Here is a 25,318-nt window from a genome sequence, read left to right as displayed (position 1 = left end):
TAGGCAAGGGGCGAGCCACGAATAAAAGAGGGAGGTAATGAATGAGTGAATATGAAAACGATACATATAAGAAAAACTGTCTATAAATTTGAGTGAAGATTAATCGTTTGCTGCTATGTCGATGAGCTTGGGTATTAAGGATAGAGCAGAGCGAGCAACTACTTCAAGTTGAAAAGGAATAGAGTAATCCAGTACTACCTGATTCTTCTGTATTTTGCGCAGTGGCGAACGAACTAATTAGATTAGTTATTGCTATGGTGCCTGCCACCTAGAAACAACAAGTGGACATTTCAAAAATTTAAGATTCCGCCTTTATAAACTTCCATTTTTAGTTAAGTGATATTTATTCATCGAAAATTTGCTAGTGGGACATATATTTTTTCTGCTTTTCATCCAGTGAGTCCTTTCTCAGAGGATGACTTAAATAAACAAACTACTCTCGCATGATTCTTCTTACATGATTATTAGAAACTAACAGTTCTCTTTGAACGCACAAGAAATTTACTTAATTGTGTTCTTTGACTCTTGCACAATTTTAAGGTTCTTCTAGTACTTGTTGAGTCTCCCCATTGTATAGAATGTTTTGGAAAAAGAAGGAACAATAAAACTGTCATCCTACTTATAATTTACCTGGCACCATTACAGTCAATGTTGATTGGAAGGCTGAGGTATATATTGCACAAATGCTTACCACTAATGTTACACTACCTTCTTAATATAAAAATCGCCGATTCAATGTCATATACTATAGTGTATAGTAGGGTGGACATTCTGACAAAATCCTCTGCTAAATTTTGAAATCGACACCAACTTCAACACTTTATTTCTCAATTTTTTTTGCTCGTATGTATACAAAAACGTTTCATAGAATTATTCTTTGAGCCTCTCTCTATCGTTCTATGAAGCCAAAAAAGTAGGTTGTATAAGTGAAACTAGTTGAAATAAAACATTGAAAATTGGTCCAAAAATTTACATTTCTAGGTGGCGGGTACCATAATGCATTAGAATTACTATAAATAGACAGTTAGTTGATTCGATAATAAAGAGTTCAGTCCAGTTCTTTAGCTTCTCTTTCACTTAACTTTACCTTTTTCCTTATCCTAGTAAAAGGATCATCTTTTGTGGTTCTAGACGTATAATTCCTGGTTGTTGAACTCCCACACCCCAACTTCATCATTTCTGCTTAAAATATAGCATTTCATCCAGATTTATTTACTCTTCTTATATTATCTACCCTATTTAACGGGATTCGAAACTCTTACACAAAATAAGACGTTATGATAGTAATCGTTATTCGTTAGTTCTTCTTTCACCTTCTCATAATAAAGAACGTCTTTCTGTATCACTGTACTTATTTGTTTATATACGACACCACACAGCAAATCCCAAAAAGCTCTATTTACCTTGCATTTTTCTCTGGCTTCCACATCATTTTGTATCAAAGCCATTGATATGCACTTGTGAAGCTAAAGCCGAATTGCAGTCCAAAGGATTTAACAAGGATCCTTATGCTCGACGCGTTGTAGATATTGATAGGTATCAGTACAACATTTATATTGCTAAGAAAAGCACTAACTTTATAGAAGATGCTTCTATTTAATGTCTCTGAGATACCGCTGCAGCAACAAGGCTTGCAATGTTATCATGAACGCGCACGACGACCACATACTACTTCGTCAGCTGCCCGAGCACTTGTAAGCAGAGCTTCCTGCTAATAGTACCCATCGTAGTGCAGTGTCAAAACTGGTGGGTGATCTACTTCGTACTGCCGTGCAAAGTGGAATGGGCATCAACCAAGTTCAAGCAACTCTTCGAGATTTCTACACACTACGCTACGTCAAGCTGCATCTCCAATACCTCGATTCACTTGTGCATCGTCAACATATCCAGACCAACACGACATGCTCGACAAACAGAACCCAAACTTTCACTACATACCTTTCCCTCCCTCGATGATCCTAATGGATATGCGGGTTATGTATGGTGCACACACCTTATAATCCACAATTTTGAAATTTGTTTCAATTTCGAGTTTTCAGATTCCGCTTCTATATATGGTAGTTTTTGATCATCAATGCCTACTTTCTGATGGGAGCTTGCAATTTTGGTTATGAATATCCTCACTTCTTCATCTTCTGCCCAGGCATCCTCTCCCTTTACTTATATGCTTCTATATAATAAAACCATCTTTTGTAATATCTATGAATCTTTATGGGGTTATTGGGGGAAAAGCTTAGTCTAAAGCAATAGGAAGGTGTTTCTGAAGGCCAGCAGAGGAGTTGTCGCACATTCCTCATATGCAGCTGCAATTGCTCCATTATAGTGACGAAGTTACCGATTTCTGTTCAATTGTGCTTTTTAGCAGCTTTCTTTTGATCTTTAGGACGAGGTATAGTGGATAAATTGTGTGGAATATGCATGAGAAGGCAAAGCAAACATGAACCTAAGTTAGTAGCCAGTCGTAAGTGGCTTTGGACCGCTTAAATATTTTACCCATCAGGCTAAACTTGATTTCCGCTTGCTTAAGTATAATCCTATATGTTTCAATTTGCTATCCCTCAGCCAGAAGTGACCAACTTCAGAAGCCTATAACTTTTTTTAAAGAAGCAAGAACTCAAATCTAATCCACAAATATTGTTATTAAAGGTCTAAAAAACATAAGTAGCCGCTTCTTTTTTTATTTTAAGGTGACATTAAAAAGTAGTAGGGATTCAAAGATTACCCAAAAATTTGCGGATTATAAGGTGCTTGCACCATAAGGGTATCGCAACATAAAGTCCCTTTCGTATTAAATGCAGTGACGAGATTTGGCCTTGAAGACCACAAATCTGAATGATCCAACCGCTCGCCCTCTCTGCCGTAGCGTCCTCCAATGTACAACCCAGAATGCCATCAAGAACGTCCTTCCCTTCACGTAAGAGCTTTCCCAGATCATGAAAAAGTTTCGGTGCTGCTGGTTCCATCGATGCTTCCCCAGCACCAACATCATATTCATCCTTTTCAGTATCGTATATGAAACGTAAGTCGATCTTGAATGCGCGAATTTTATCAGCGTCGTACAGCTCGCCTTTACTCGTGGTGCTAATAGGATTAATGCTTTCCCTACTAGCAATAAAATCAGTGATCAGTTAACCAAATGACGGTTCCTATTTTCAGTTTACGGTAATGTACCTTTGAGTCGGACTACGCCATTTATTGACAAGATTGCTTCAATGATCGGGCCCCATATTTTCAATAAATAGTCATATTCTGTCCAACGTGATACTAAAGTGCTGGTGAAATAAGAATGCTGCTTGTCAAACACGTCGATACTATGTAGAGATCAAAAATATTTTATCAATTCAGAACTTAGTTATCAGCTCAACAAACGCACAGAAAGTAGTATTAACACATACAAAACTTCCATGACACTGATAATCTTGTATAAATGATTATTCTTTGTTCCGCTTTTCCATTTTGCCAAAAAACTTCTTGCAGCCGTAAGATCGTTGTTGTTTTTGGCCAGCTACACGTATATAAATATATAAATGACAGTTAACAAAGGTTGTAATGATATATTTATATAAACAAAAAAAAAGATATTTGACATACAGCAGATACCAATTTCCAATTTTTCGTGACTTCCAATGGCATTCTATAACTTGCTACTTGAAGTTTCGACAGTAATAAGTCAGATGTTGTATCAAGGGCGTGCTCAGCAAACCATTTAGCTTGACCAGTATTTGATTGATCGACAAGGTCAAGGATCGAAGATAAACCAGAGCTATACAAAAATATGCTATGATTAGTATATGAGTTCTAAACGTATTTGCAAATAAATAGTAAAGTTAATCCTACCTCATCAGTTTACGATCTGCTTCTGATAATTTTGTGCCTTGTTGATAAGTGTCATGAAGATCGATCGCACGTCTCTTGATCACTGTTCCAATTGAAGGATGATCGGGATGCTCTGTTGCGTCGTCAGCATAAAGATTATCATGTTCACGCTAAAATAGTTACATTAGAATATCGAAATGTCGTTATATACGCTTTCATTTAATTAGTAAGTTACCTTTCTCGTGAGCTCAGAACTTGATACTGATATTGGTGTTGTTGCTACTGGCGATGATGATGATGATGATGATGTACCAACTAGTTCTGCGTCAAGTTCAGCAGCATATCGTTTACTTTCGATCAAAGATAGGCGTTGGGCATTTTGATACGCGCTTCGTCTTGTCAAACAGTTTAGCCGAGCAGAATCAAAGGCGGATTTGAATTCGTTCTTAAATGCTGTGGTTTTAATGAAAGTTGAAAGTTCTTCACAGTATGCTTGTAATGCGAGATGATTACGTCGTTTGTACCGGATTTGAAAAAAAGAATCTTTTAAGGACGTTAGTACTCCTTTGGCATCAGTTGCTGTCGTTTTATGATGTGCGACAAATGCTTCAGCTAGTTTTCCCGCATCCGACCCATCTTGTGCTTCAAGGGAGGATAAACAAGGGTCGAATCCGATTTTTGGTTGTGTGTGTTCATAATGTTGCTGCTTTAATAGCAGCATAAACTGAAACAGAACCAGATGCAGCTGCAGCTCCATAAGCTGCAAGATTAGTTGTCGAAGGATCAAGACCAACTTGTACTTTTAATCCTTCTATAAGAATTTGAGTTAAAACATTTGCAAGAGAATTTACCTTTTCTTGATCAATATTATTTTCATCATTTCCAGCACAATATACAATAGATAAACTATCAGAATAATAATTTAAACAAATATATTTAAAAACTAAAGTAAATGATAAAATAATAAATACAAAAGAAAAATATTTTAAGAATTTTAAAATAGAGCTTAATAATTTTTTAAAGTTTAAATTGATATTACTATTTCTTTTTAATCTAAACAACATTACTGCTATGGTGCCCGCTACCTAGAAACAACAAGTGGATATTTCAAAAATTTAAGATTCTGCCTTTATAAATTTCCATTTTTATTTAAGTGATATTTATTCATCGATAGTGGGACTTATATTTTTTCTGCTTTTCATCTAGTGAGTCCTTTCTCAGAGGATGACTTAAATAAACAACTACTCTCGCATGATTCTTCTTATATGATTATTAGAAACTGACAGTTCTCTTTGAACGCACAAGAGATTTACTTAATTGTGTTCTTTGAATCTTGCACAATTTTAAGGTTCTTCTGGTACTTGTTGAGTCTCCCCATTGTATAGAATGTTTTGGAAAAAGAAGGAACAATAAAACTGTCATCCTACTTATAATTTACCTGGCACCATTACAGTCAATGTTGATTGGAAGGCTGAGGTATATATTGCACCAATGCTTACCACTAATGTTACACTACCTTCTTAATATAGAAATCGCCGATTCAATGTCATATACTATAGTGTATAGTAGGGTGGACATTCTGACAAAATCCTCTGCTAAATTTTGAAATCGACACCAGCTTCAACACTTTATTTCTCAATTTTTTTTGCTCGTATGTATACAAAAACGTTTCATAGAATTATTCTTTGAGCCTCTCTCTATCGTTCTATGAAGCCAAAAAAGTAGGTTGTATAAGTGAAACTAGTTGAAATAAAACATTGAAAATTGGTCCAAAAATTTACATTTCTAGGTGGCGGGCACTATAAACTAATATCAATATTATTATTTAATAATAAGATGTCTGTTAATTCTTTAATATTCATTACATATTCAGTTATTGTACCTGCTCCATTTTCTACGAAAGCACTAGCTACTAAAAGAATCAAAGAAGGTGGTAATAACCAGAATGAAATATTATTTAATCGAGATACCACCAGGAACATTTTTTCCAGATTTTCCATGGGACTTTGCCTACAGCGAGCTTACTCTATCAACGCACCACTGCATGCACGCAGATTACCCTGCTAAAAATTGCCCACTAAATCCTTTTATTTGCAAAAGTCAACAGTTTTTAGAACCAGCGTTAATCACTAATTTTGCTAACTTTCAATTAGCTTTGCACTACTCTCTTCCCTCTATTTAGCACTGACTTACGCAGAACATATTGGCACTCATCTCACAATGTCAACGACTGAATCTTCGAACCACTTTGACCATTTAACTACTCTTCCATATAAGATTTTCGAAAGGGAGCTCTCTGAGTGGAATATTTTCGTGGTGTTGGGCTTCGAGGGGAACTCCTGACGAAAAAAGCGGTCAGTAAAGATATGCTGACACCATGCATTGTTATAATAGTTTTTACTACAATCATAGAGTTGGGACTTCCAGCAAACTTTGAGTGTACCAACACCAAGGATCAAACTTCAAAGGATCACTTCAAGTACTGTAGTGAGGGCGCGAAAGCATATCTTCAGCAGAGGGTGAAGGATGAAAACCAAAAAAGATCAGAGAAGCCGAGTAATCCTGATGACTGTGCAAAACTGGCGAAATCGTTAAAGGATGAACTTTGTGCATTGCTGCACCAAATGAAGGAGAAGCTCGATACGGACGCAGCTGTAACACTCAATAGCGATCATCCAGAAGACTGGGACAACGAAATGGCGTACCATAATTCAGGTATATAAAGATGTGATTATTCTAAGCATACAATGAACTTTACTCTGTTTCTAGGTGCTTCACGTCACGCCTTGGCGATAGGCGCTATGTTCTCAACGTTTCAATCCAAATGTAGAGGTGAATATCAGAACAATCCCCACCTGTGTAAATAATACTCACTGAAGTCCATTATACTTCTATATAGAGCATGAAGAACGTTCCAGTAAGATATGCACCTGTTTGCAAGCAGTGATGTTTTATTTTGATGCTGTCATTGTTGATATAGAGTCGATGAGACATGAGATTGGTGCAAGAAGCGCCAAATCTGGCCGTTGCTCAAATGCCACGATGGAGAGTGTTAGCATAATGATGCGAAATAGAATTGTTAAAACATCAGTCCCTTATTGATGTGGTGAGCATTTAACATTTTTTAGAGGAAAAGACGTAAAAGGAAACTCAAGCGGACTGCCGATGATGCCGGGCTTACCGCCCATTATTACAACGAGAAAAAGCGGCTTCGATTGGTTGGGTTCGATTTCGGAAAGGATGAAAAAGGCCAGTACCATCCGAATGCTCTCAGACCGGTTTTATTACGGGATGGTCAATTAGCCCAACTTCATAAAGGGCTAAAGGACGAAGTTGTCAAACTGCTCGGAGATGGTAAGTTTGTAGGTCAATTAGCAATTGAGTTTTGTGAGAGAGATGAAAAGAATAAGTTATTGATTCACGAGGTAGATGATACAGAATAAATGAGTTTTTTGTTCCTCTCAGCCTTTAAATAGCTTGTCAGAAAACTGTATGCTACACCCTTTTTCTTGCTTCTTTTCCACTTTTTACTTTTTTATCATCTGATCCTCTTCCCTTATCGCAATGACACCTAAAAGATCCCAATATACTATCAGATATAAGGATCATGAAATCCGACCCGAGAATTTCAGCACTAGGTACGAGCAGAAAAGAAACAAAAACGGTGACGCAGTGTTTAAGAAAGGGAAGCCAGTTCTTGTTCCGGTGAGAAAGTGACTCGCACAACTAGACGATGTGCAAACTGCATATGCGAGCGCTGAAAAACGACCTCGCACTGAGACCTCTTCTATAGCTACGACAAGTCAAGATGGTATGATGCATGTTTATACCATCCATTGTAACATCTAAAATTAACAGTAATGTCGTTTAGCAAGTGCGTGGGATGATTATGCAGAGGAGTATGACGGTTATGACGACAGTGACTTGAATATTCCTCTCACTTCGCCACCCCCACGTACCAATCAAGGCCGCGTAGAGAGAGCCAATGAAGCCTGGGGCGAACTAATGCCAAAGCTTATATAAGCTTATATTATCTGTTTTGAGGGCGAAGGTCCACAGTACAAAGCAAGAAACCTCAATACCATGGTGGAACCATGTAAAGGATGTGCCAACCCTAAGATGGTGACACGTAATGTTGATTGCGTATACATGACTGGTACAGAGTGAATATGATCAGTATATGCTCGACATTATCTATTCATCACAACTAAATAATCGTTCCGATATGTAGATATACTAAAGAAAACGCTCATACATTGCAAAAAATGCTATCCGTATGAACCAGTATATCTTATGAGGCATCATTTGCTTGCAGCAACACCTGCGCAGCCAGAAATGGCGTTTCACCTCTGTGTTTTGGAGTTTTACGCCACGCTTCGAGGTTTTGGACACACAGCTGTCCAAGCATTTGGAAGCACCGTATCTCACGTTCATGATTTCCATGTAAGTGACGCACGAGGAACAATCATACATTGGTTCAAACGGCACTCTAATTGCAATTAATTACGATGCGTTTATAGAAGGATGAAACGTTGCATAAAAATTTTGGACATACGTTCTTTAAGTATTTAGAGACTACCACACTAGTAGAAGAAGAACTGGTATCGAAAAATGAATGGGCAAAAGAAGAATATGGATGTCCTACGTGTCATCCAGTAAGAGAGCATCATTTAAAGAAGTATTGTATTTTATTACATAAAACTGACAAGCATTACATTCGTCGCTTAGAATTGTATGTTTATCGCTATCGATGGCAATATTCAACTTGAACGTCATATGGTGTATTTCATCTATAACCACCAAAACTTTTACATCAACTTTGAGGGCTTATTTCTTCCCCCACATCAAGTTTATTGAAATAGAGATGCACAAAATGCATTTTTATGCTTATTTGGATTAAGTATTATGCATTGTTGTTCCATAATTTTATTTTTTAGGTGAGCTATAAGGGCTCAAAGTTGACTGGTTTTACTAAGTAAAAGGGATAAATGAAACATTGGAGTAATATTATAGTGCATACTGACTTTAACTGTGAGCTGTCGAAAATTGAGAATTTTTGAAACACCACAGCTAAATTAACACCTGAAACACCCGATATGTTTCTTCATATATCATACTCTATGTTTGCACTAGTCAGGGAATTATATGATCGATAGCTATACTCATTTATTTATGAAAGTCAGAAATAACAGAGGTAAAAATACTAACTAATCACTTGCAATAATTCTGTGGTTGGATTTGTAACTTCTAGAAGTAAATTTCTCTACGATCTTGACAGCTTCACGATCGTCTTTCATATCCTTGTATGCTTGGATATAACGCCAGCAACGGTTGTAGTATCGACATATGATATCCGCTCTTTGACAGGTACACTTCGCTCATCTCAGATAATATATATTGAAACGAAGTACTGACAATGGTTGGTACTGAGTTATCCTCGATTCTGATTCATGTTTGAGAGATTATCGATATTATATTGCAACGAAGTATTGATAATAGTTAATCCTAAGTCATTCTCGATTGTGATCCATGTTTGAGAGATTATCAATATGGTGCTAATTATGTAATATTTGATTCATCCATGTGTGTGGTGTTCTCTCTACTGCATTTTAATGGTTATGAAGATGACGGAGTGGGTTGAGTTATTTGGATCAATCTCAAAGTAGTGTAGCTTCACTACAATGAGCGAGTATCAATGAAGGAAATACAACCCTTGTGAAAAAGCAGTATGATAATGAGGATAACGTGTTTGTGTAACCATGACTGATGCAATGTTACAAAGACTGTAATAGCCTACATCACCTCACTGATCTACCCCTCCCACCTTGTCGAAATCTTAGGTCTATATAGTAAATTTTCATATTCCGACAAAACTTTGATGGCTATCAGAGCTCTCCAAAACACCTTTTTTCATAAAGTAACGAGTAAGAAATGCTTATAATATGCTATTAAACACATCTTGCTGGTCAGAATCTCAGAAAATTTACTTTGGACAACTCTGATACACTTTCTTTTTTGGGTCGGTATTTCAAATATATTATCGATTCAAGTCAGTATACACCATATTACCACCTTCTTTAATTCTTTTAGTAGCTAGTGCTTTCGTAGAAAATGGAGCAGGTACAATAACTGAATATGTAATGAATATTAAAGAATTAACAGACATCTTATTATTAAATAATAATATTGATATTAGTTTAGCAGTAATGTTGTTTAGTTTAAAAAGAAATAGTAATATCAATTTAAACTTTAAAAAATTATTAAGCTCTATTTTAAAATTCTTAAAATATTTTTCTTTTGTATTTATTATTTTATCATTTACTTTAGTTTTTAAATATATTTGTTTAAATTATTATTCTGATAGTTTATCTATTGTATATTGTGCTGGAAATGATGAAAATAATATTGATCAAGAAAAGGTAAATTCTCTTGCAAATGTTTTAACTCAAATTCTTAAAGAAGGATTAAAAGTACAAGTTGGTCTTGATCCTTCGACAACTAATCTTGCAGCTTATGGAGCTGCAGCTGCATCTGGTTCTGTTTCAGTTTATGTTGCTATTAAAGCAGCAACATTATGAACACACACAACCAAAAATCGGATTCGACCCTTGTTTATCCTCCCTTGAAGCACAAGATGGGTCGGATGCGGAAAAACTAGCTGAAGCATTTGTCGCACATCATAAAACGACAGCAACTGATGCCAAAGGAGCACTAACGTGCTTAAAAGATTCTTTTTTTCAAATCCGGTACAAACGACGTAATCATCTCGCATTACAAGCATACTGTGAAGAACTTTCAACTTTTATTAAAACCACAGCATTTAAGAACGAATTCAAATCCGCCTTTGATTCTGCTCGGCTAAACTGTTTGACAAGATGAAGCGCGTATCAAAATGCCCAATGCCTATCTTTGATCGAAAGTAAACGATATGCTGCTGAACTTGACGCAGAACTAGTTGGTACATCATCATCATCATCATCATCGCCAGTAGCAACAACACCAATATCAGTATCAAGTTCTGAGCTCACGAGAAAGGTAACTTACTAATTAAATGAAAGCGTATATAACGACATTTCGATATTCTAATGTAACTATTTCAGCGTGAACATGATAATCTATATGCTGACGACGCAACAGAGCATCCCGATCATCCTTCAATTGGAACAGTGATCAAGAGACGTGCGATCGATCTTCATGACACTTATCAACAAGGCACAAAATTATCAGAAGCAGATCGTAAACTGATGAGGTAGGATTAACTTTACTATTTATTTGCAAATACGTTTAGAACTCATATACTAATCATAGCATATTTTTGTATAGCTCTGGTTTATCTTCGATCCTTGACCTTGTCGATCAATCAAATACTGGTCAAGCTAAATGGTTTGCTGAGCACGCCCTTAATACAACATCTGACTTATTACTGTCGAAACTTCAAGTAGCAAGTTATAGAATGCCATTGGAAGTCACGAAAAATTGGAAATTGGTATCTGCTGTATGTCAAATATCTTTTTTTTTGTTTATATAAATATATCATTACAACCTTTGTTAACTGTCATTTATATATTTATATACGTGTAGCTGGCCAAAAACAACAACGATCTTACGGCTGCAAGAAGTTTTTTGGCAAAATGGAAAAGTGGAACAAAGAATAATCATTTATACAAGATTATCAGTGTCATGGAAGTTTTGTATGTGTTAATACTACTTTCTGGGAGTTTGTTGAGCTGATAACTGAAGTTCTGAATTGAAAAAATATTTTTGATCTCTACATAGTATCGACGTGTTTGACAAGCAGCATTCTTATTTCACCAGCACTTTAGTATCACGTTGGACAGAATATGACTACTTATTGAAAATATGGGGCCCGATCATTGAAGATCATTGAAGCAATCTTGTCAATAAATGGCGTAGTCCGACTCAAAAGGTACATTACCGTAAACTGAAAATAGGAACCGTCATTTGGTTAACTAATCACTGATTTTATTGCTAGTAGGGAAAGCATTAATCTTATTAGCACCACGAATAAAGGCGAGCTGTACGACACTGATAAAATTCGCGCATTCAAGATCGACTTACGGTTCATATACGATACTGAAAGGATGAATATGATGTTGGTGCTGGGGAAGCATCGATGGAACCAGCAGCACCGAAACTTTTTCATGATCTGGGAAAGCTCTTACGTGAAGGGAAGGACGTTCTTGATGGCATTCTGGGTTGTATATTGGAGGACGCTACGGCAGAGAGGGCGAGCGGTTGGATCATTCAGATTTGTGGTCTTCAAGGACAAATCTCGTCACTGCATTTAATACGAAAGGGACTTTATGTTGCGATACCCTTATGGTGCAAGCACCTTATAATCCGCAAATTTTTGGGTAATCTTTGAATCTACTACTTTTTAATGTCACCTTAAAATAAAAAAAGAAGCGGCTACTTATGTTTTTTAGACCTTTAAAAACAATATTTGTGGATTAGATTTGAGTTCTTGCTTCTTTAAAAAAAGTTATAGGCTTCTGAAGTTGGTCACTTCTGGCTGAGGGATAGCAAATTGAAACATATAGGATTATACTTAAGCAAGCGGAAATCAAGTTTAGCCTGATGGGTAAAATATTTAAGCGGTCCAAAGCCACTTACGACTGGCTACTAACTTAGGTTCATGTTTGCTTTGCCTTCTCATGTATATTCCACACAATTTATCCACTATACCTCATCCTAAAGATCAAAAGAAAGCTGCTAAAAAGCACAATTGAACAGAAATCGGTAACTTCGTCACTATAATGGAGCAATTGCAGCTGCATATGAGGAATGTGCGACAACTCCTCTGCTGGCCTTCAGAAACACCTTCCTATTGCTTTAGACTAAGCTTTTCCCCCAATAACCCCATAAAGATTCATAGATATTACAAAAGATGGTTTTATTATATAGAAGCATATAAGTAAAGGGAGAGGATGCCTGGGCAGAAGATGAAGAAGTGAGGATATTCATAACCAAAATTGCAAGCTCCCATCAGAAAGTAGGCATTGATGATCAAAAACTACCATATATAGAAGCGGAATCTGAAAACTCGAAATTGAAACAAATTTCAAAATTGTGGATTATAAGGTGTGTGCACCATATATAAGTTTGATTTTCCTACAAGTATATCTGGTTTGGAATCTCTAATGGACATGTTTATTGCTTTGAAGTCATTTGTTGTAAATATTTCTAAAATGCAACACAAAATAAATATGGCTGGATATGTATGTACTCATTTATTGTTTGCTATTATTCTAGACACAGATGGAAGGACATGCCAATGATATCAAGGCTGCAATCGACGAGTTACAAAACAGACGACGATCAATAGGTAAACAGTTTGGTCGACCTAAATCCCCGTTACCAGGCAATACCAAAACAGAGTGGGAGAGACCGACATGGTACTCACCTGTTCGTGGTGATCAAAGCAAATCAAGGATTCCAGTATATTTATTTGGTGATGCAAAAGATGTTGATGACTGTGTGAGCCCTGGAGAACCAGAAGATGATCGAAGCAAAGGAGACGCACCAGTAGCTGCTAAAATTGACGAATATGGTTTTTATAATGACAGCGAAAACTGGATAAACATTTATACTAGTGAATCATATCAAAAGCATCCGCTTAAAGAGTCAGAAATTTAAATATATCCCAAGGCATTTACAAAATTGTGTAAAAGATTCACTACGATAAAAACTTGATAATAATGAAGGCGCTTTGGACATATCTGGGCTTAGCTGAATTAATTCCTTTGATTTTGGGAAGTATATATGGAGAGCGCCGATTCTCCATGTGAACTGATTTGGATGTCATTCACAGAAATATATCCATATGCATCTACTATGCATAAGCATCACGTTGATCAAGAATATATAAAGAGTAGACTATACTCTATCCTCAGAAGCTAATAAATGGATATATATCTATATGAACGATAGAGAGAGAGAGAGTGAGAGTGAGTGAGTGAGAGAGATCAAGGAAAAGCTGTTGATCGATGTGGTCGTTAACAGATGATAACGAATCAATTGCTTTTGAATTATAAGATAAAGAAAACCGGTAGCTATTTATATATATTGAGAGCCTAGAGTGGTATATAATCTACTTGCGGTTTTCTTGTTCTTCCTTTGGGTAATCCACAAAAATTACTATCAAGTGAAGCAAACGGTAGAGCATTGGGTACTGGCGCGATCTGGCGTACTTGTAGATAGGGCTGCTGTCACCGTCTCGAGCTTACTTGTTGCCTTCGCGGATTACCACGTTGCCGAGGAGTAGCAGAATGCCGTATACTGTTGAGTGCCTGTATAGTATTTGTATTATATATTTGTTGTTGTGGAGGAGGAAGATGTAACGAAATGCGTTCATGTGTATCACTGGTGACGATAACAGTAGTAGCTGTTGTATTGTAGGAAAGCGAGATTTGTTGAGCTTGATTGTCAGCTGCTGTAGATTGCTCATATAGAGGGAGTATTGGTGGGGGCAACAAAAACCAAAACGCGTTAATATCAGATACTTTGGAAATAATATTCGAGTAATCGATCGAGAAGGATCTAAAGAGAAACAAATTAGTCTGAGAATTCTTAACTCATATCTTCCACTGCGGAAATTCTTAGTTAACCCTCCAGATCCACTAGAAGTAGTTTACTTCGGGTTAAGATCGAAGAGTCTTTTACATAAGGAATCTATCATCTGTTCTTCTACAACAAGAGTAGAGATGCATCATGTTAAATCTCTGGGAGGAAAACCTAAAGGATTCACTGCCACAATGAAAGCTATGAACAGAAAACAAATCCCAGTTTGTAGAGTTTGTCATGATAAAATCCATAGCGGATTATATGATGGATTGAAACTAAATGATTTGAAAAGAAAGTAGACAAGTAGAATGAGGAGCCGTATGCGGTGAAAGTCGCACGTACGGTTCTTGGAGGGAGATATTGATCTCCTGATATCTCATAAATCTTATAAAAAAAAAACATTTTTAATATTATAATATGACTATGTTTTAAACAAAAATAAAAATAACTAGTGGAACTCTAAAGCTAAAAATAATTTATTTAAGTGAATACTAAAACATTCATTTATTCAAGTGAATGCTAAGAAAATAAGTGCTAACAAGTTCAAAGGTAAAACGGATTAAAATTTTAGCTGCTACTACCATAACCCATTATGCCTGGTAAAGATGCAATTGTTAGGGCTATCCTGATGGGAGCCGGATCTGCCGGTCTTGCAACAGGAGCAGCCACTGTTTATAACGGTGAAGCAACTAACAAATCAAATGAGAAAATGCATAAAGAAACACTTGAATCTAACGAAAGAATCGAAATGGCAAAAATCGAATCTAATGAAAGAATTGAGATGGAAAAATTAGAAGTAGAAAAATCTAAAGCTAATTTACCTTCTAAACATGATCACTGGGATCCAAAAAATTCTAACGATAATATTGTAACAGAATCTATCAAAAATTCTACTGCAGAAAATGATAATGACCCATTAATTTATAAAGATTCAACTACATTTAATTCATCCGAACTAGATAATGTTTCACAAAATGATGAAGTAAATAATAAGTCAAATAGTGTTTCACAAAATGAAGAAGATAATACGTTAATGGAAACTACAGATACATTTTTCAAAGAGAATAATGTATCAGTAGACCCAAATACTAATTCTTCAGACTGTGTAATTAGTTCAATTTTAGAAACTGATTATTTAAACAATAATTTTAATAATATTCTTCAAAGTGCAGGATTTTCATTTGCATGCTTCGCTTTTATTGGATTATTTGTAGGTATCTTATTAAGTTTTAATTTATTTTTTCAAAATTATGGAGAAAAAAATATTAAAAACTTTCCTAAATGGGTACAAAATTTATTCCAATATTATTCTAAGTATTTATTAGCTCAAAATAGTTTTCTTCTAGTGTTTTTAATTGGTTCTCAAACTCTTAGTCTATTATTAGGATTATATTTATTTTTTATTAATTTATAACAAAATAAGTATGAGATATACTTAGGAATTGATATCTTATCTCACCATGGTTATGCCAGGTTTAATTGGAGGATTCGGTAAAAGCCATGTTTCAATGAAATTGGTTTTAAAACAAATCTCGGTTAACTTGATGTCTCTATTTATTCAAACTTTAGCCTGGGGCCGAGATCCCTTTGGGGTCGAGGCCCCCGGCGGGACTAAAAATTCTCTTATATAATTCTACTAAAAATTATTCTACTAACAATGTTAATCAAAATGATAATCAATTAGGTTATTATTTAGCAGGACTTATCGAAGGTGATGGTTCAATTATTGTACCCACTAAAAAAAGAACTGACAAAGGGAGATTAACACATCCTGTTATTAGAATCGTATTCTCTTTATCTGATTTACCTTTGGCTGAAAAACTACAACAAGTATTAGGTTGTGGATTCATTCAGAAACCTAAAAAAGGTAATTATGTATTATACGAAATTCAGAATCAAGCGGGATTATTAAAATTAACTAATTTAATCTATGGAAAAATAAGAACTCCTAAAATTGAAGCTCTTAATAGACTTATTGATTGGTTAAATAATAAAAATGTTAATGGAAATATTTTTGAATATTCTGAATTAGATTTAAGTAGTTTAAATAGTAATAGTTGGTTCGCTGGTTTTAGTGATGCAGATGCTTATTTTCAAGTTAGTTTAATTGAAAATAAAGAATCTAAAACTATTCAAAGAATTAAATGTTCTATAGATTAGAAATTCCAACAAAATAATCATGGTGAATTAGATTCATATAGAAATATCATAGAACTAATTGCTAAATTTTTACATACTGATCTATTATCTAGACAAAGAATAATTAATAAAAAAGAATATTTTAGTTATACTGTTAATACTCAAGTAATGCAACTAATTTATTAGTTGATAACTATTTTAAAAAATATCCAATGTTTTCTTCAAAACAATTAAATTATTTAGAATGGTCTAAAGTACTACATTTGAAATTAGATAAAAAACATTTAATTAGAAGTAGTGCTTTAATGTGTCTTGAAGCTAAAAACAATATGAATACAAAAAGAACAACCTAGAACTGGGATCATTTAAATGATTTTTATAATCAATAAATTGAAATATAAGTTGCCGTCATTATGAGTAATTATAATGATTATAACATTACTATTTGCTGGAAACCCCTAAAGACTTAATAACCTAGTGCTTAACTTCTTAAGCACGGGTGAAATTATTAAGTATGAAACAATAGGGCAATCAGAGGAAACCAAACACTGCAGAACGCGGTGGAGTAGGATCCTCAGAGACTATACGTGATGCCCCTTTAACCATAAAAGGGTGAAGATATAGTCTAGTCCATATCGAAAGATATGGGGTTACTGAACTGGTTTGTTCCTTTAATGATCGGGGCGCCTGATTATACAAAATATAATGCTTGTATTCTTCTATTTAAACTCTTGTTTCTCTAAATTATTTCAAGGCCAAAAGTCCTGAGTCAGTTAACTTTAGGACCGTAGGGCCCAAGATTAATAAAAAATTTGGTGCCTATCTAGCTGGATTATGAGAAGGTGATGGATCTATTTGGATTCCTAAAACGACTCATACTCCAAGTGGTAAGCGGTATACACCTCATTTATATATTACCTTTCATAATAAAGATTATCCTCTTGTACTTGCTTTACAAAAATTAATTGGAGGAACTATTCAAATAAATCAGAAAATCATGCTTATATATTAACAGTTAGTAGTATTAATGGACTACAAAATGTTATTTATCTGATGAATGGTTATTTACGGACTTCTAAAGTACATCAATTTAATAAATTAATTCAATGGATTAATACTAATTATTTTAGTACAGAACCAATTGTTTGTAATGATGTAGATACTAGTCCAATTATTAATAATGCTTGGCTATCTGGATTTATTGATGCAGATGGATCATTTGATGTAAAAGTTCGAGAGAAATCATATAATGGGAAAGGAAAAAATCGAGTAGAGACTCGATTACGAATTGAGCAACGAATAACTGATCCAAGTACTGAATTATCTTATTACTCTGTAATGAAATCTATTGCTAGTTATTAAAATGTAGAACTAAATACTTCTCTTCATAATGAAGGTATCGAGTACTACACTGTTTCAGCAACTAGCCCTGCTAAATTAAAAACATTGATTAATTATCTAGGTTGCTCTCATTTCGCTCCGAACAGAGAACACCATACCCTAATGTAGTAATGGAAAATAAATTTTCCGTTTTCCTTCCAAAAGAGGGCTTCTTGGAGGCCTCCAATTTTGGTAACAGCTTCTCCGATGGAAACGCCTCCATGGTAGCTCGCTCGGATTGATATAAAAGGAAACTGTCACTTCATGAATAATAAAAGATTGAAAGAAAAATACACCAGTATTTTTCATCTATTTTATCTGCTTTTATCAAAAAATGAACAATATTCCACTATCAGCTATTATTCGCAATCGCGTTGTTATTTATGCAACACCTCAGGGTGTGTACAGAAAAGGAAGTTTCTTGGCGCGTTGCGCCTTTATCTCGATCCAAGTAGAGAGGACTTTAAATTTCTACAAAACTATTTTGGGTTCTCTGTTCGGAGCGAAATGAGGGCAACCCTAGACACTTATCCTCTATTTAGTAGTAAACTACTAAATTATTTAGATTTTAAATTTTGTGTTAATCTAATGTTATCTCGAAAACATCTTACTGAACAAGGACGAGATAATATTAAAATAATTAAAGCAGGAATGAATAGAAAACGAACATATTATAACTGGGATCATTTAGAAAAATTGTCAGAGTATTAAAAATTATTATAAAATATACATTATATAAATATAGTCCTGCCACATCGTGAGGTGTGGATTTGCATTGGGTGAATTACAAGGAGGTCTTCCCATAATAAATTATTTTAAGAACTCGCCCCGGCATCGCTGGCTGAATTCAGGGCCGCTGCGTGGCCCGGGATATTGGGTATTAAAGCTCAGCTAAATCTTTATCAGGGCCGTTTGGTTAAAAATGGCCATAAAGTATTTATTATGAAAGATAATTTGCAGCTATGCTTAAATCAGTGCATTCGTATATAGATTTATCTATATATGCAAATTTGTTTTAAGAAAGTTCAACGACTAATCAGTGAGCTGCACTAGCAATAATCCAGACACGAGTGCCCAACATTTGCTCCTGTAAGGATTGACAATTGATGACATAGTCTAAACTCAATAGAAATATTGAGAAAATTCTCTTTAAACAGAGAATTGATAATAAAATTGATGGCTTTCCCTCGATTAAATAATATTTCATTCTAGTTATTACCACCTTCTTTAATTCTTTTAGTAGCTAGTGCTTTCGTAGAAAATGAAGCAGGTACAATAACTGAACATGTAATGAATATTAAAGAATTAACAGACATCTTATTATTAAATGATAATATTGATATTAGTTTAGCAGTAATATTGTTTAGTTTAAAAAGAAATAGTAATATCAATTTAAACTTTAAAAAATTATTAAGCTCTATTTTAAAATTCTTAAAATATTTTTCTTTTGTATTTATTATTTTATCATTTACTTTAGTTTTTAAATATATTTGTTTAAATTATTATTCTGATAGTTTATCTATTGTATATTGTGCTGGAAATGATGAAAATAATATTGATCAAGAAAAGGTAAATTCTCTTGCAAATGTTTTAACTCAAATCCTTAAAGAAGGATTAAAAGTACAAGTTGGTCTTGATCCTTCGACAACTAATCTTGCAGCTTATGGAGCTGCAGCCGCAGGTTCTGTTTCAGTTTATGCTGCTATTAAAGCAGCAACATTATGAACACACACAACCAAAAATCGGATTCGACCCTTGTTTATCCTCCCTTGAAGCACAAGATGGGTCGGATGTGGAAAAACTAGCTGAAGCATTTGTCGCACATCATAAAACGACAGCAACTGATGCCAAAGGAGCACTAACGTGCTTAAAAGATTCTTTTTTTCAAATCCAGTACAAACGACGTAATCATCTCGCATTACAAGCATACTGTGAAGAACTTTCAACTTTCATTAAAACCACAGCATTTAAGAACGAATTCAAATCCGCCTTTGATTCTGCTCGGCTAAACTGTTTGACAAGACGAAGCGCGTATCAAAATGCCCATTGCCTATCTTTGATCGAAAGTAAACGATATGCTGCTGAACTTGACGCAGAACTAGTTGGTACATCATCATCATCATCATCATCGCCAGTAGCAACAACACCAATATCAGTATCAAGTTCTGAGCTCACGAGAAAGGTAACTTACTAATTAAATGAAAGCGTATATAACGACATTTCGATATTCTAATGTAACTATTTTAGCGTGAACATGATAATCTTTATGCTGACGACGCAACAGAGCATCCCGATCATCCTTCAATTGGAACAGTGATCAAGAGACGTGCGATCGATCTTCATGACACTTATCAACAAGGCACAAAATTATCAGAAGCAGATCGTAAACTGATGAGGTAGGATTAACTTTACTATTTATTTGCAAATACGTTTAGAACTCATATACTAATCATAGCATATTTTTGTATAGCTCTGGTTTATCTTCGATCCTTGACCTTGTCGATCAATCAAATACTGGTCAAGCTAAATGGTTTGCTGAGCACGCCCTTGATACAACATCTGACTTATTACTGTCGAAACTTCAAGTAGCAAGTTATAGAATGCCATTGGAAGTCACGAAAAATTGGAAATTGGTATCTGCTGTATGTCAAATATCTTTTTTTTTGTTTATATAAATATATCATTACAACCTTTGTTAACTGTCATTTATATATTTATATACGTGTAGCTGGCCAAAAACAACAACGATCTTACGGCTGCAAGAAGTTTTTTGGCAAAATGGAAAAGCGGAACAAAGAATAATCATTTATACAAGATTATCAGTGTCATGGAAGTTTTGTATGTGTTAATACTACTTTCTGTGCGTTTGTTGAGCTGATAACTGAAGTTCTGAATTGATAAAATATTTTTGATCTCTACATAGTATCGACGTGTTTGACAAGCAGCATTCTTATTTCACCAGCACTTTAGTATCACGTTGGACAGAATATGACTATTTATTGAAAATATGGGGCCCGATCATTGAAGCAATCTTGTCAATAAATGGCGTAGTCCGACTCAAAGGTACATTACCGTAAACTGAAAATAGGAACCGTCATTTGGTTAACTGATCACTGATTTTATTGCTAGTGGGGAAAGCATTAATCCTATTAGCACCACGAGTAAAGGCGAGCTGTACGACGCTGATAAAATTCGCGCATTCAAGATCGACTTACGTTTCATATACGATACTGAAAAGGTTGAATATGATGTTGGTGCTGGGGAAGCATCGATGGAACCAGCAGCACCGAAACTTTTTCATGATCTGGGAAAGCTCTTACGTGAAGGGAAGGACGTTCTTGATGGCATTCTGGGTTGTACATTGGAGGACGCTACGGCAGAGAGGGCGAGCGGTTGGATCATTCAGATTTGTGGTCTTCAAGGCCAAATCTCGTCACTGCATTTAATACGAAAGGGACTTTATGTTGCGATACCCCAATACAAGTTTGGATTTCCTACAAGTACATCTGGTTTGGAATCTCTAATGGACACGTTTATTGCTTTGAAGTCATTTGTTTTAAATATTTCTAAAATGCAACGCAAAATAAATATGGCTGGATATGTATGTACTCATTTATTGTTTGCTATTATTCTAGACACAGATGGAAGGACATGCCAATGATATCAAGGCTGCAATCGACGAGTTAGAAAACAGACGACGATCAATAGGTAAACAGTTTGGTCGACCTAAATCCCCGTTACCAGGCAATACCAAAACAGAGTGAGAGAGACCGACATGGTACTCACCTGTTCGTGGTGATCAAAGCAAATCAAGGATTCCAGTATATTTATTTGGTGATGCAAAAGATGTTGATGACTGTGTGAGCCCTGGAGAACCAGAAGATGATCGAAGCAAAGGAGACGCACCAGTAGCTGCTGAAATTGACGAATATGGTTTTTATAATGACGGCGAAAACTGGATAAACATTTATACTAGTGAATCATATCAAAAGCATCCGCTTAAAGAGTCAGAAATTTATATATATCCCAAGGCATTTACAAGATTGTGTAAAAGTTTCACTACGATATAAACATAATAATTAGTACAGAGGAACAAAAATTATGTATGTGTTGATATAATCGTCACCGTTTCGCTTGAGCAATGCCACACACTGGATCCCCCTTTAATTGCTTCAAATCCGCCGTTTGCCAGAACCGCTCGAAGCGTTCCCGCACATCAATAATGCCCTTGTTCTTTTTATAATCCTGGAACCATTCTGGGTGGTCCACGATCCGTTCTCTGACCCAAGACACATAGTAAATTGACTTTTCATACTCGCAGCGCGGCTTGACGTCTGCCTTGACGCTAACTTGATTGGTATCCTTATCAACATCAAGCAGCGCTTTGGTGATTTCTCGATACTCTCGGAACAAGAGATAATGGTCATTTTTGATTTTGAAAAAGAAATCCTTCTCGTCCCGCTTGCAACGGATGACCACGCCTTCGATGGGTCTGCCTTGAAACTCGCCTGTTTCTTCAATCTCGTCGGACAGCTTCCGGACTTGTTCCATGGTTTCGAGTTTGACAAATTCAGTGCGATGGAAGCCAAAATGTTCGGCTACCTGTTGAACCGTTGCGCTGGGCAAAGTGTGGAGGAGTGTTGTGTTGTAGTTGATGCCATGGAGGTACAGGCCGCTTTCCTTTTCATTGTATGCCAAGACATGTTCTTCGAATTGATCATCACATAGCTGTCGTTTTATTATATATATTTATGACGTCTTATTAGAAGCTTATTCCCGTTATTTTTTCGCATTGGCTTTGTATAGCTTACCTCTGCTACCAAGGTCAATTTCTTGTCATATATCCAACTTGCTAGATCGGCTTCAGTCTTGCTGACGCTCTCCAAATGCTTGATCATCCACCGGTATCCAACACCACCGTGAGCAGTAGGGTCGTCTTGCGGATCAGGAAGCGAGTGCTTTGACGTGACGACGAGCTTTGTTTTTGATAGGGCCGTGATGAAAATAATGCATCCATTTTCCTTAGCTGTAACTTCATAAGGTCCTCGTGTTTTCGACATCAGATCTGGCCACTATATGCATATATACACTTTAGTAATCAACGCCCTCTTTTCGTCTCATACATACATGAAAAAGCACCTGCCACTATATTTGTCTAATAAAGTAACTTCTCCCGACCCTCCTCTTCAATCCAAAAGGATACCTGAGTGGATTCTACTTCAAGCACATTAAAGAACTTGTCGTATCCGCGTACAGCAACGACATGTTGGCTTCCTACAGTCGTCGTAAACAATCCGCGTGCCTGTGTCGACAGTCCATTATTCTTCTTTTTGTAAATTTGCTCGCGCATGGTCCAACTGCGCCAAGTCATCTTGCCGTCGTCAATCACAAACTCCTTGGACCGTAGTTTTTTCTTTTTTGGATCGTTGCGTTGGATCTCAAGCAAGGTTTCAATCGCAGTGTGATCATTAGCAAGTTGAATCGTCGGGATTGAATCCATTGTGTAGACGTGCGGGCGCGTACAAGTGGGTGTGTGTTGAGTATTAAAGATAGAAATATAAAAATTCGGGAATGACTACACTTATTTATAATACTCTTGTCGAGTACGCAGCACAACAGCTTTACTGCGCAACAGTATCGTACATGACTCATATTGACGGCATCAGTGCGATACAGCATATCAAGAAAATGAAAGTCGCTATTTTATTCTCTTCTCGTAGGTAAAAAAGGATAAAATAAGCATGGTTTGAGTGTCTTGTCAGAAGTAAGCCAAGGGTTGAAGAGGTGGTGGGTATATTTTTTCGTTTTGATGCTTGATTATCTTGTTCACTTTGTTGTTCCGTCGTTCTTGTTGCTTTGCATATCCTGTTGTAGCGTGCTTGTGAATGATACAGGCGCATTGCGAAACCGTGCAAAGCCCGAGTTTGGATTGACAGCGGTGTTAGCGCTAGCAGTAGCAGGCGACGAAGGGTCGGCTTCAATAATCGAATTAAAGCCAAACGTTGAGTTGTGCGATATGGCCGTATAGGCAGGTGGTAGATCGCCCCATCCGTCATCACCATGGCCAGCACTCGTTGTAATAATATTATTATTTGCAGAATCTAATTGACGAAGCGGCGTATTCCACTCAGATGTATTTACTGGTGCTGTCGATTGTGGTTGCTGTTTTGGACGTTGAAATACTGAGTTGATCCGAGCACTGGAATCGAGTTGTTTCAATAATCTTTCTTCGGGTGTAGAAAAGGACACGGAATCAAGCTGGGAGGAGAGGTCGAGATCGTCTGTATTAGCAGTAGTGGTAGTAGTAGCAGTAATTCCACTCCTGTTATTGTTCATCGCCATCGTGTGTAGAATAGCAGTAAAAATTGACAAGTAAATAAAAAGATTAACTTCCCACCCCCTTCTGTTGGATTAATGCAGCAACACAAAAACCGCGGCGATCGGTTTAGAGCAAGGGCATTGTTTCCAAGTGCGCTTATAACAAGTTACGGACATATACAGGAGGCGTTTAGATGTTGCCACCTCTATAATTGTCTATCATATAGCGTTGCGTCGCCACCGCTTTTTAAGAAAGAAAAGAGTATCCTCCACCATTTAAATTAAAAAAGAACGAGAGAAACTTTAATACGTTTGATAGGTAATACGTTTGATAGGAAAATAGCAAAAGCAGTTCTTAAAAGGCAAGAAAAGAAACATACTCTCAAGGGCACATGAATTAATCTCACTCTTGAACGATCCTTCAGCATACGATAGTTGGCGAAAGATTATCAGCGAATGGCAGACAAAGAGTTCTACTAGGTCATCTCGCTGTGACTGTACAAAAGTTATATAATAGGTATGAGTGTAAAGAGAGTGACATAAAGAAGTCCATGGAAGATAGAGATGCTTTGAATTGAAAGCGCTATCTCGGCGGGCTCGTAAACCACTTTGTTACCATTACGCAATGGCAAATGACGGCTCGTTACCAAGACTTGTGCTGTGATCAGTGCTGTGACCAAAAGGAAACGGACATGGAAAATATGTTGCACGGTTGCTGCTTGCGGTGCTTGTTTGTCTGCCTTATTCAATATGTCCTTTCTGTGTGTGCACCCCCCCCCGCGTATAGTACAATATGCACCATGCTATTATTGTATTACGTATGAGTGAGGCTCTAGTGAGGAATGCTAGTTGCTAGCCCATCGTCATTTATAAGTAGTAGATCCATGATTATAGCTATACTATAGTGGTACAACGTGATAGCGAACTTGTAAAGAGTTACAGTGTTCATGGTAGCAAGTTACTTATTACGTTCATGTGGACTATTTTAACTTTGCTGTGTTTTTATGTTTACATCTTGGAAATAGGGGCTCATCGCCGTGAGCACAAAGAAAAGTTACTATCATCGTTTCCTAATCCGTTA

At 36.2% G+C, this 25,318-nt stretch overlaps 9 protein-coding genes across 9 annotated transcripts; 5 read left to right on the top strand and 4 right to left on the bottom strand.

The window, feature by feature from the left end:
* Nucleotides 1-2,711: 2,711 nt before the first annotated feature.
* On the bottom strand, nucleotides 2,712-4,573 carry BDB00DRAFT_874642 (uncharacterized protein; the record flags this gene model as incomplete). Its single annotated transcript, XM_053127248.1, has 6 exons — nucleotides 2,712-3,081; nucleotides 3,162-3,311; nucleotides 3,396-3,505; nucleotides 3,592-3,763; nucleotides 3,838-3,986; nucleotides 4,052-4,573. 6 exons carry the CDS (start codon nucleotides 4,571-4,573, stop codon nucleotides 2,712-2,714), a joined length of 1,473 nt encoding a protein of 490 aa, XP_052977372.1.
* Nucleotides 4,574-5,615: 1,042 nt separating this feature from the next.
* Nucleotides 5,616-5,806, bottom strand: BDB00DRAFT_914657 (uncharacterized protein; the record flags this gene model as incomplete). Its single annotated transcript, XM_053128691.1, has 1 exon — nucleotides 5,616-5,806. The coding sequence occupies exon 1, from the start codon at nucleotides 5,796-5,798 to the stop codon at nucleotides 5,616-5,618; it is 183 nt and encodes a 60-aa protein (XP_052977371.1). The 5' UTR covers nucleotides 5,799-5,806.
* A 634-nt stretch (nucleotides 5,807-6,440) lies between these two features.
* Nucleotides 6,441-8,673, top strand: BDB00DRAFT_874641 (uncharacterized protein; the record flags this gene model as incomplete). Its single annotated transcript, XM_053127247.1, has 10 exons — nucleotides 6,441-6,531; nucleotides 6,716-6,733; nucleotides 6,797-6,867; nucleotides 6,945-7,170; nucleotides 7,547-7,627; nucleotides 7,712-7,788; nucleotides 7,861-7,972; nucleotides 8,102-8,259; nucleotides 8,337-8,471; nucleotides 8,545-8,673. 10 exons carry the CDS (start codon nucleotides 6,441-6,443, stop codon nucleotides 8,671-8,673), a joined length of 1,098 nt encoding a protein of 365 aa, XP_052977370.1.
* A 1,656-nt stretch (nucleotides 8,674-10,329) lies between these two features.
* Nucleotides 10,330-11,704, top strand: BDB00DRAFT_874640 (uncharacterized protein; the record flags this gene model as incomplete). Its single annotated transcript, XM_053127246.1, has 6 exons — nucleotides 10,330-10,681; nucleotides 10,772-10,851; nucleotides 10,917-11,065; nucleotides 11,140-11,311; nucleotides 11,398-11,507; nucleotides 11,593-11,704. 6 exons carry the CDS (start codon nucleotides 10,330-10,332, stop codon nucleotides 11,702-11,704), a joined length of 975 nt encoding a protein of 324 aa, XP_052977369.1.
* Nucleotides 11,705-13,095: 1,391 nt separating this feature from the next.
* On the top strand, nucleotides 13,096-13,473 carry BDB00DRAFT_874639 (uncharacterized protein; the record flags this gene model as incomplete). Its single annotated transcript, XM_053127245.1, has 1 exon — nucleotides 13,096-13,473. The coding sequence occupies one exon, from the start codon at nucleotides 13,096-13,098 to the stop codon at nucleotides 13,471-13,473; it is 378 nt and encodes a 125-aa protein (XP_052977368.1).
* Nucleotides 13,474-16,044: 2,571 nt separating this feature from the next.
* Nucleotides 16,045-18,630, top strand: BDB00DRAFT_767595 (Dod COI i3 grp IB protein; the record flags this gene model as incomplete). Its single annotated transcript, XM_053119681.1, is given in 4 exon segments — nucleotides 16,045-16,438; nucleotides 17,699-17,893; nucleotides 17,909-18,001; nucleotides 18,443-18,630. Coding segments are annotated over 4 exon segments (870 nt in total), but the record flags the coding sequence as incomplete, so codon positions are not given.
* A 2,473-nt stretch (nucleotides 18,631-21,103) lies between these two features.
* BDB00DRAFT_746114 (uncharacterized protein) lies at nucleotides 21,104-21,439 on the top strand (the record flags this gene model as incomplete). The annotated part of the gene is made up of 1 exon (XM_053118542.1): nucleotides 21,104-21,439. A coding segment is annotated over one exon (336 nt), but the record flags the coding sequence as incomplete, so codon positions are not given.
* A 602-nt stretch (nucleotides 21,440-22,041) lies between these two features.
* On the bottom strand, nucleotides 22,042-23,419 carry BDB00DRAFT_789771 (RNA ligase-domain-containing protein; the record flags this gene model as incomplete). The annotated part of the gene is made up of 3 exons (XM_053120898.1): nucleotides 22,042-22,647; nucleotides 22,731-22,991; nucleotides 23,123-23,419. The coding sequence occupies 3 exons, from the start codon at nucleotides 23,417-23,419 to the stop codon at nucleotides 22,042-22,044; spliced, it is 1,164 nt and encodes a 387-aa protein (XP_052977365.1).
* A 97-nt stretch (nucleotides 23,420-23,516) lies between these two features.
* Nucleotides 23,517-24,502, bottom strand: BDB00DRAFT_513601 (uncharacterized protein). Its single transcript, XM_053117674.1, has one exon. It carries the CDS (start codon nucleotides 24,259-24,261, stop codon nucleotides 23,746-23,748), a length of 516 nt encoding a protein of 171 aa, XP_052977364.1. The 5' UTR covers nucleotides 24,262-24,502; the 3' UTR covers nucleotides 23,517-23,745.
* Nucleotides 24,503-25,318: the final 816 nt, after the last annotated feature.

Source organism: Zychaea mexicana (genome assembly GCF_025766255.1).
Source record: "Zychaea mexicana strain RSA 1403 chromosome Unknown BDB00scaffold_62, whole genome shotgun sequence".
Lineage (NCBI taxonomy): Eukaryota > Fungi > Mucoromycota > Mucoromycetes > Mucorales > Lichtheimiaceae > Zychaea > Zychaea mexicana.
Note: the sequence above shows the minus strand (reverse complement) of the source record. Positions and strands in the feature narration are given on the sequence as shown.

Bases quoted from the DNA above. Each gene is read 5' to 3' on its own strand.
- BDB00DRAFT_513601 (XM_053117674.1), bottom strand. From the start codon at position 24,261: ATGGCGATGAACAATAACAGGAGTGGAATTACTGCTACTACTACCACT.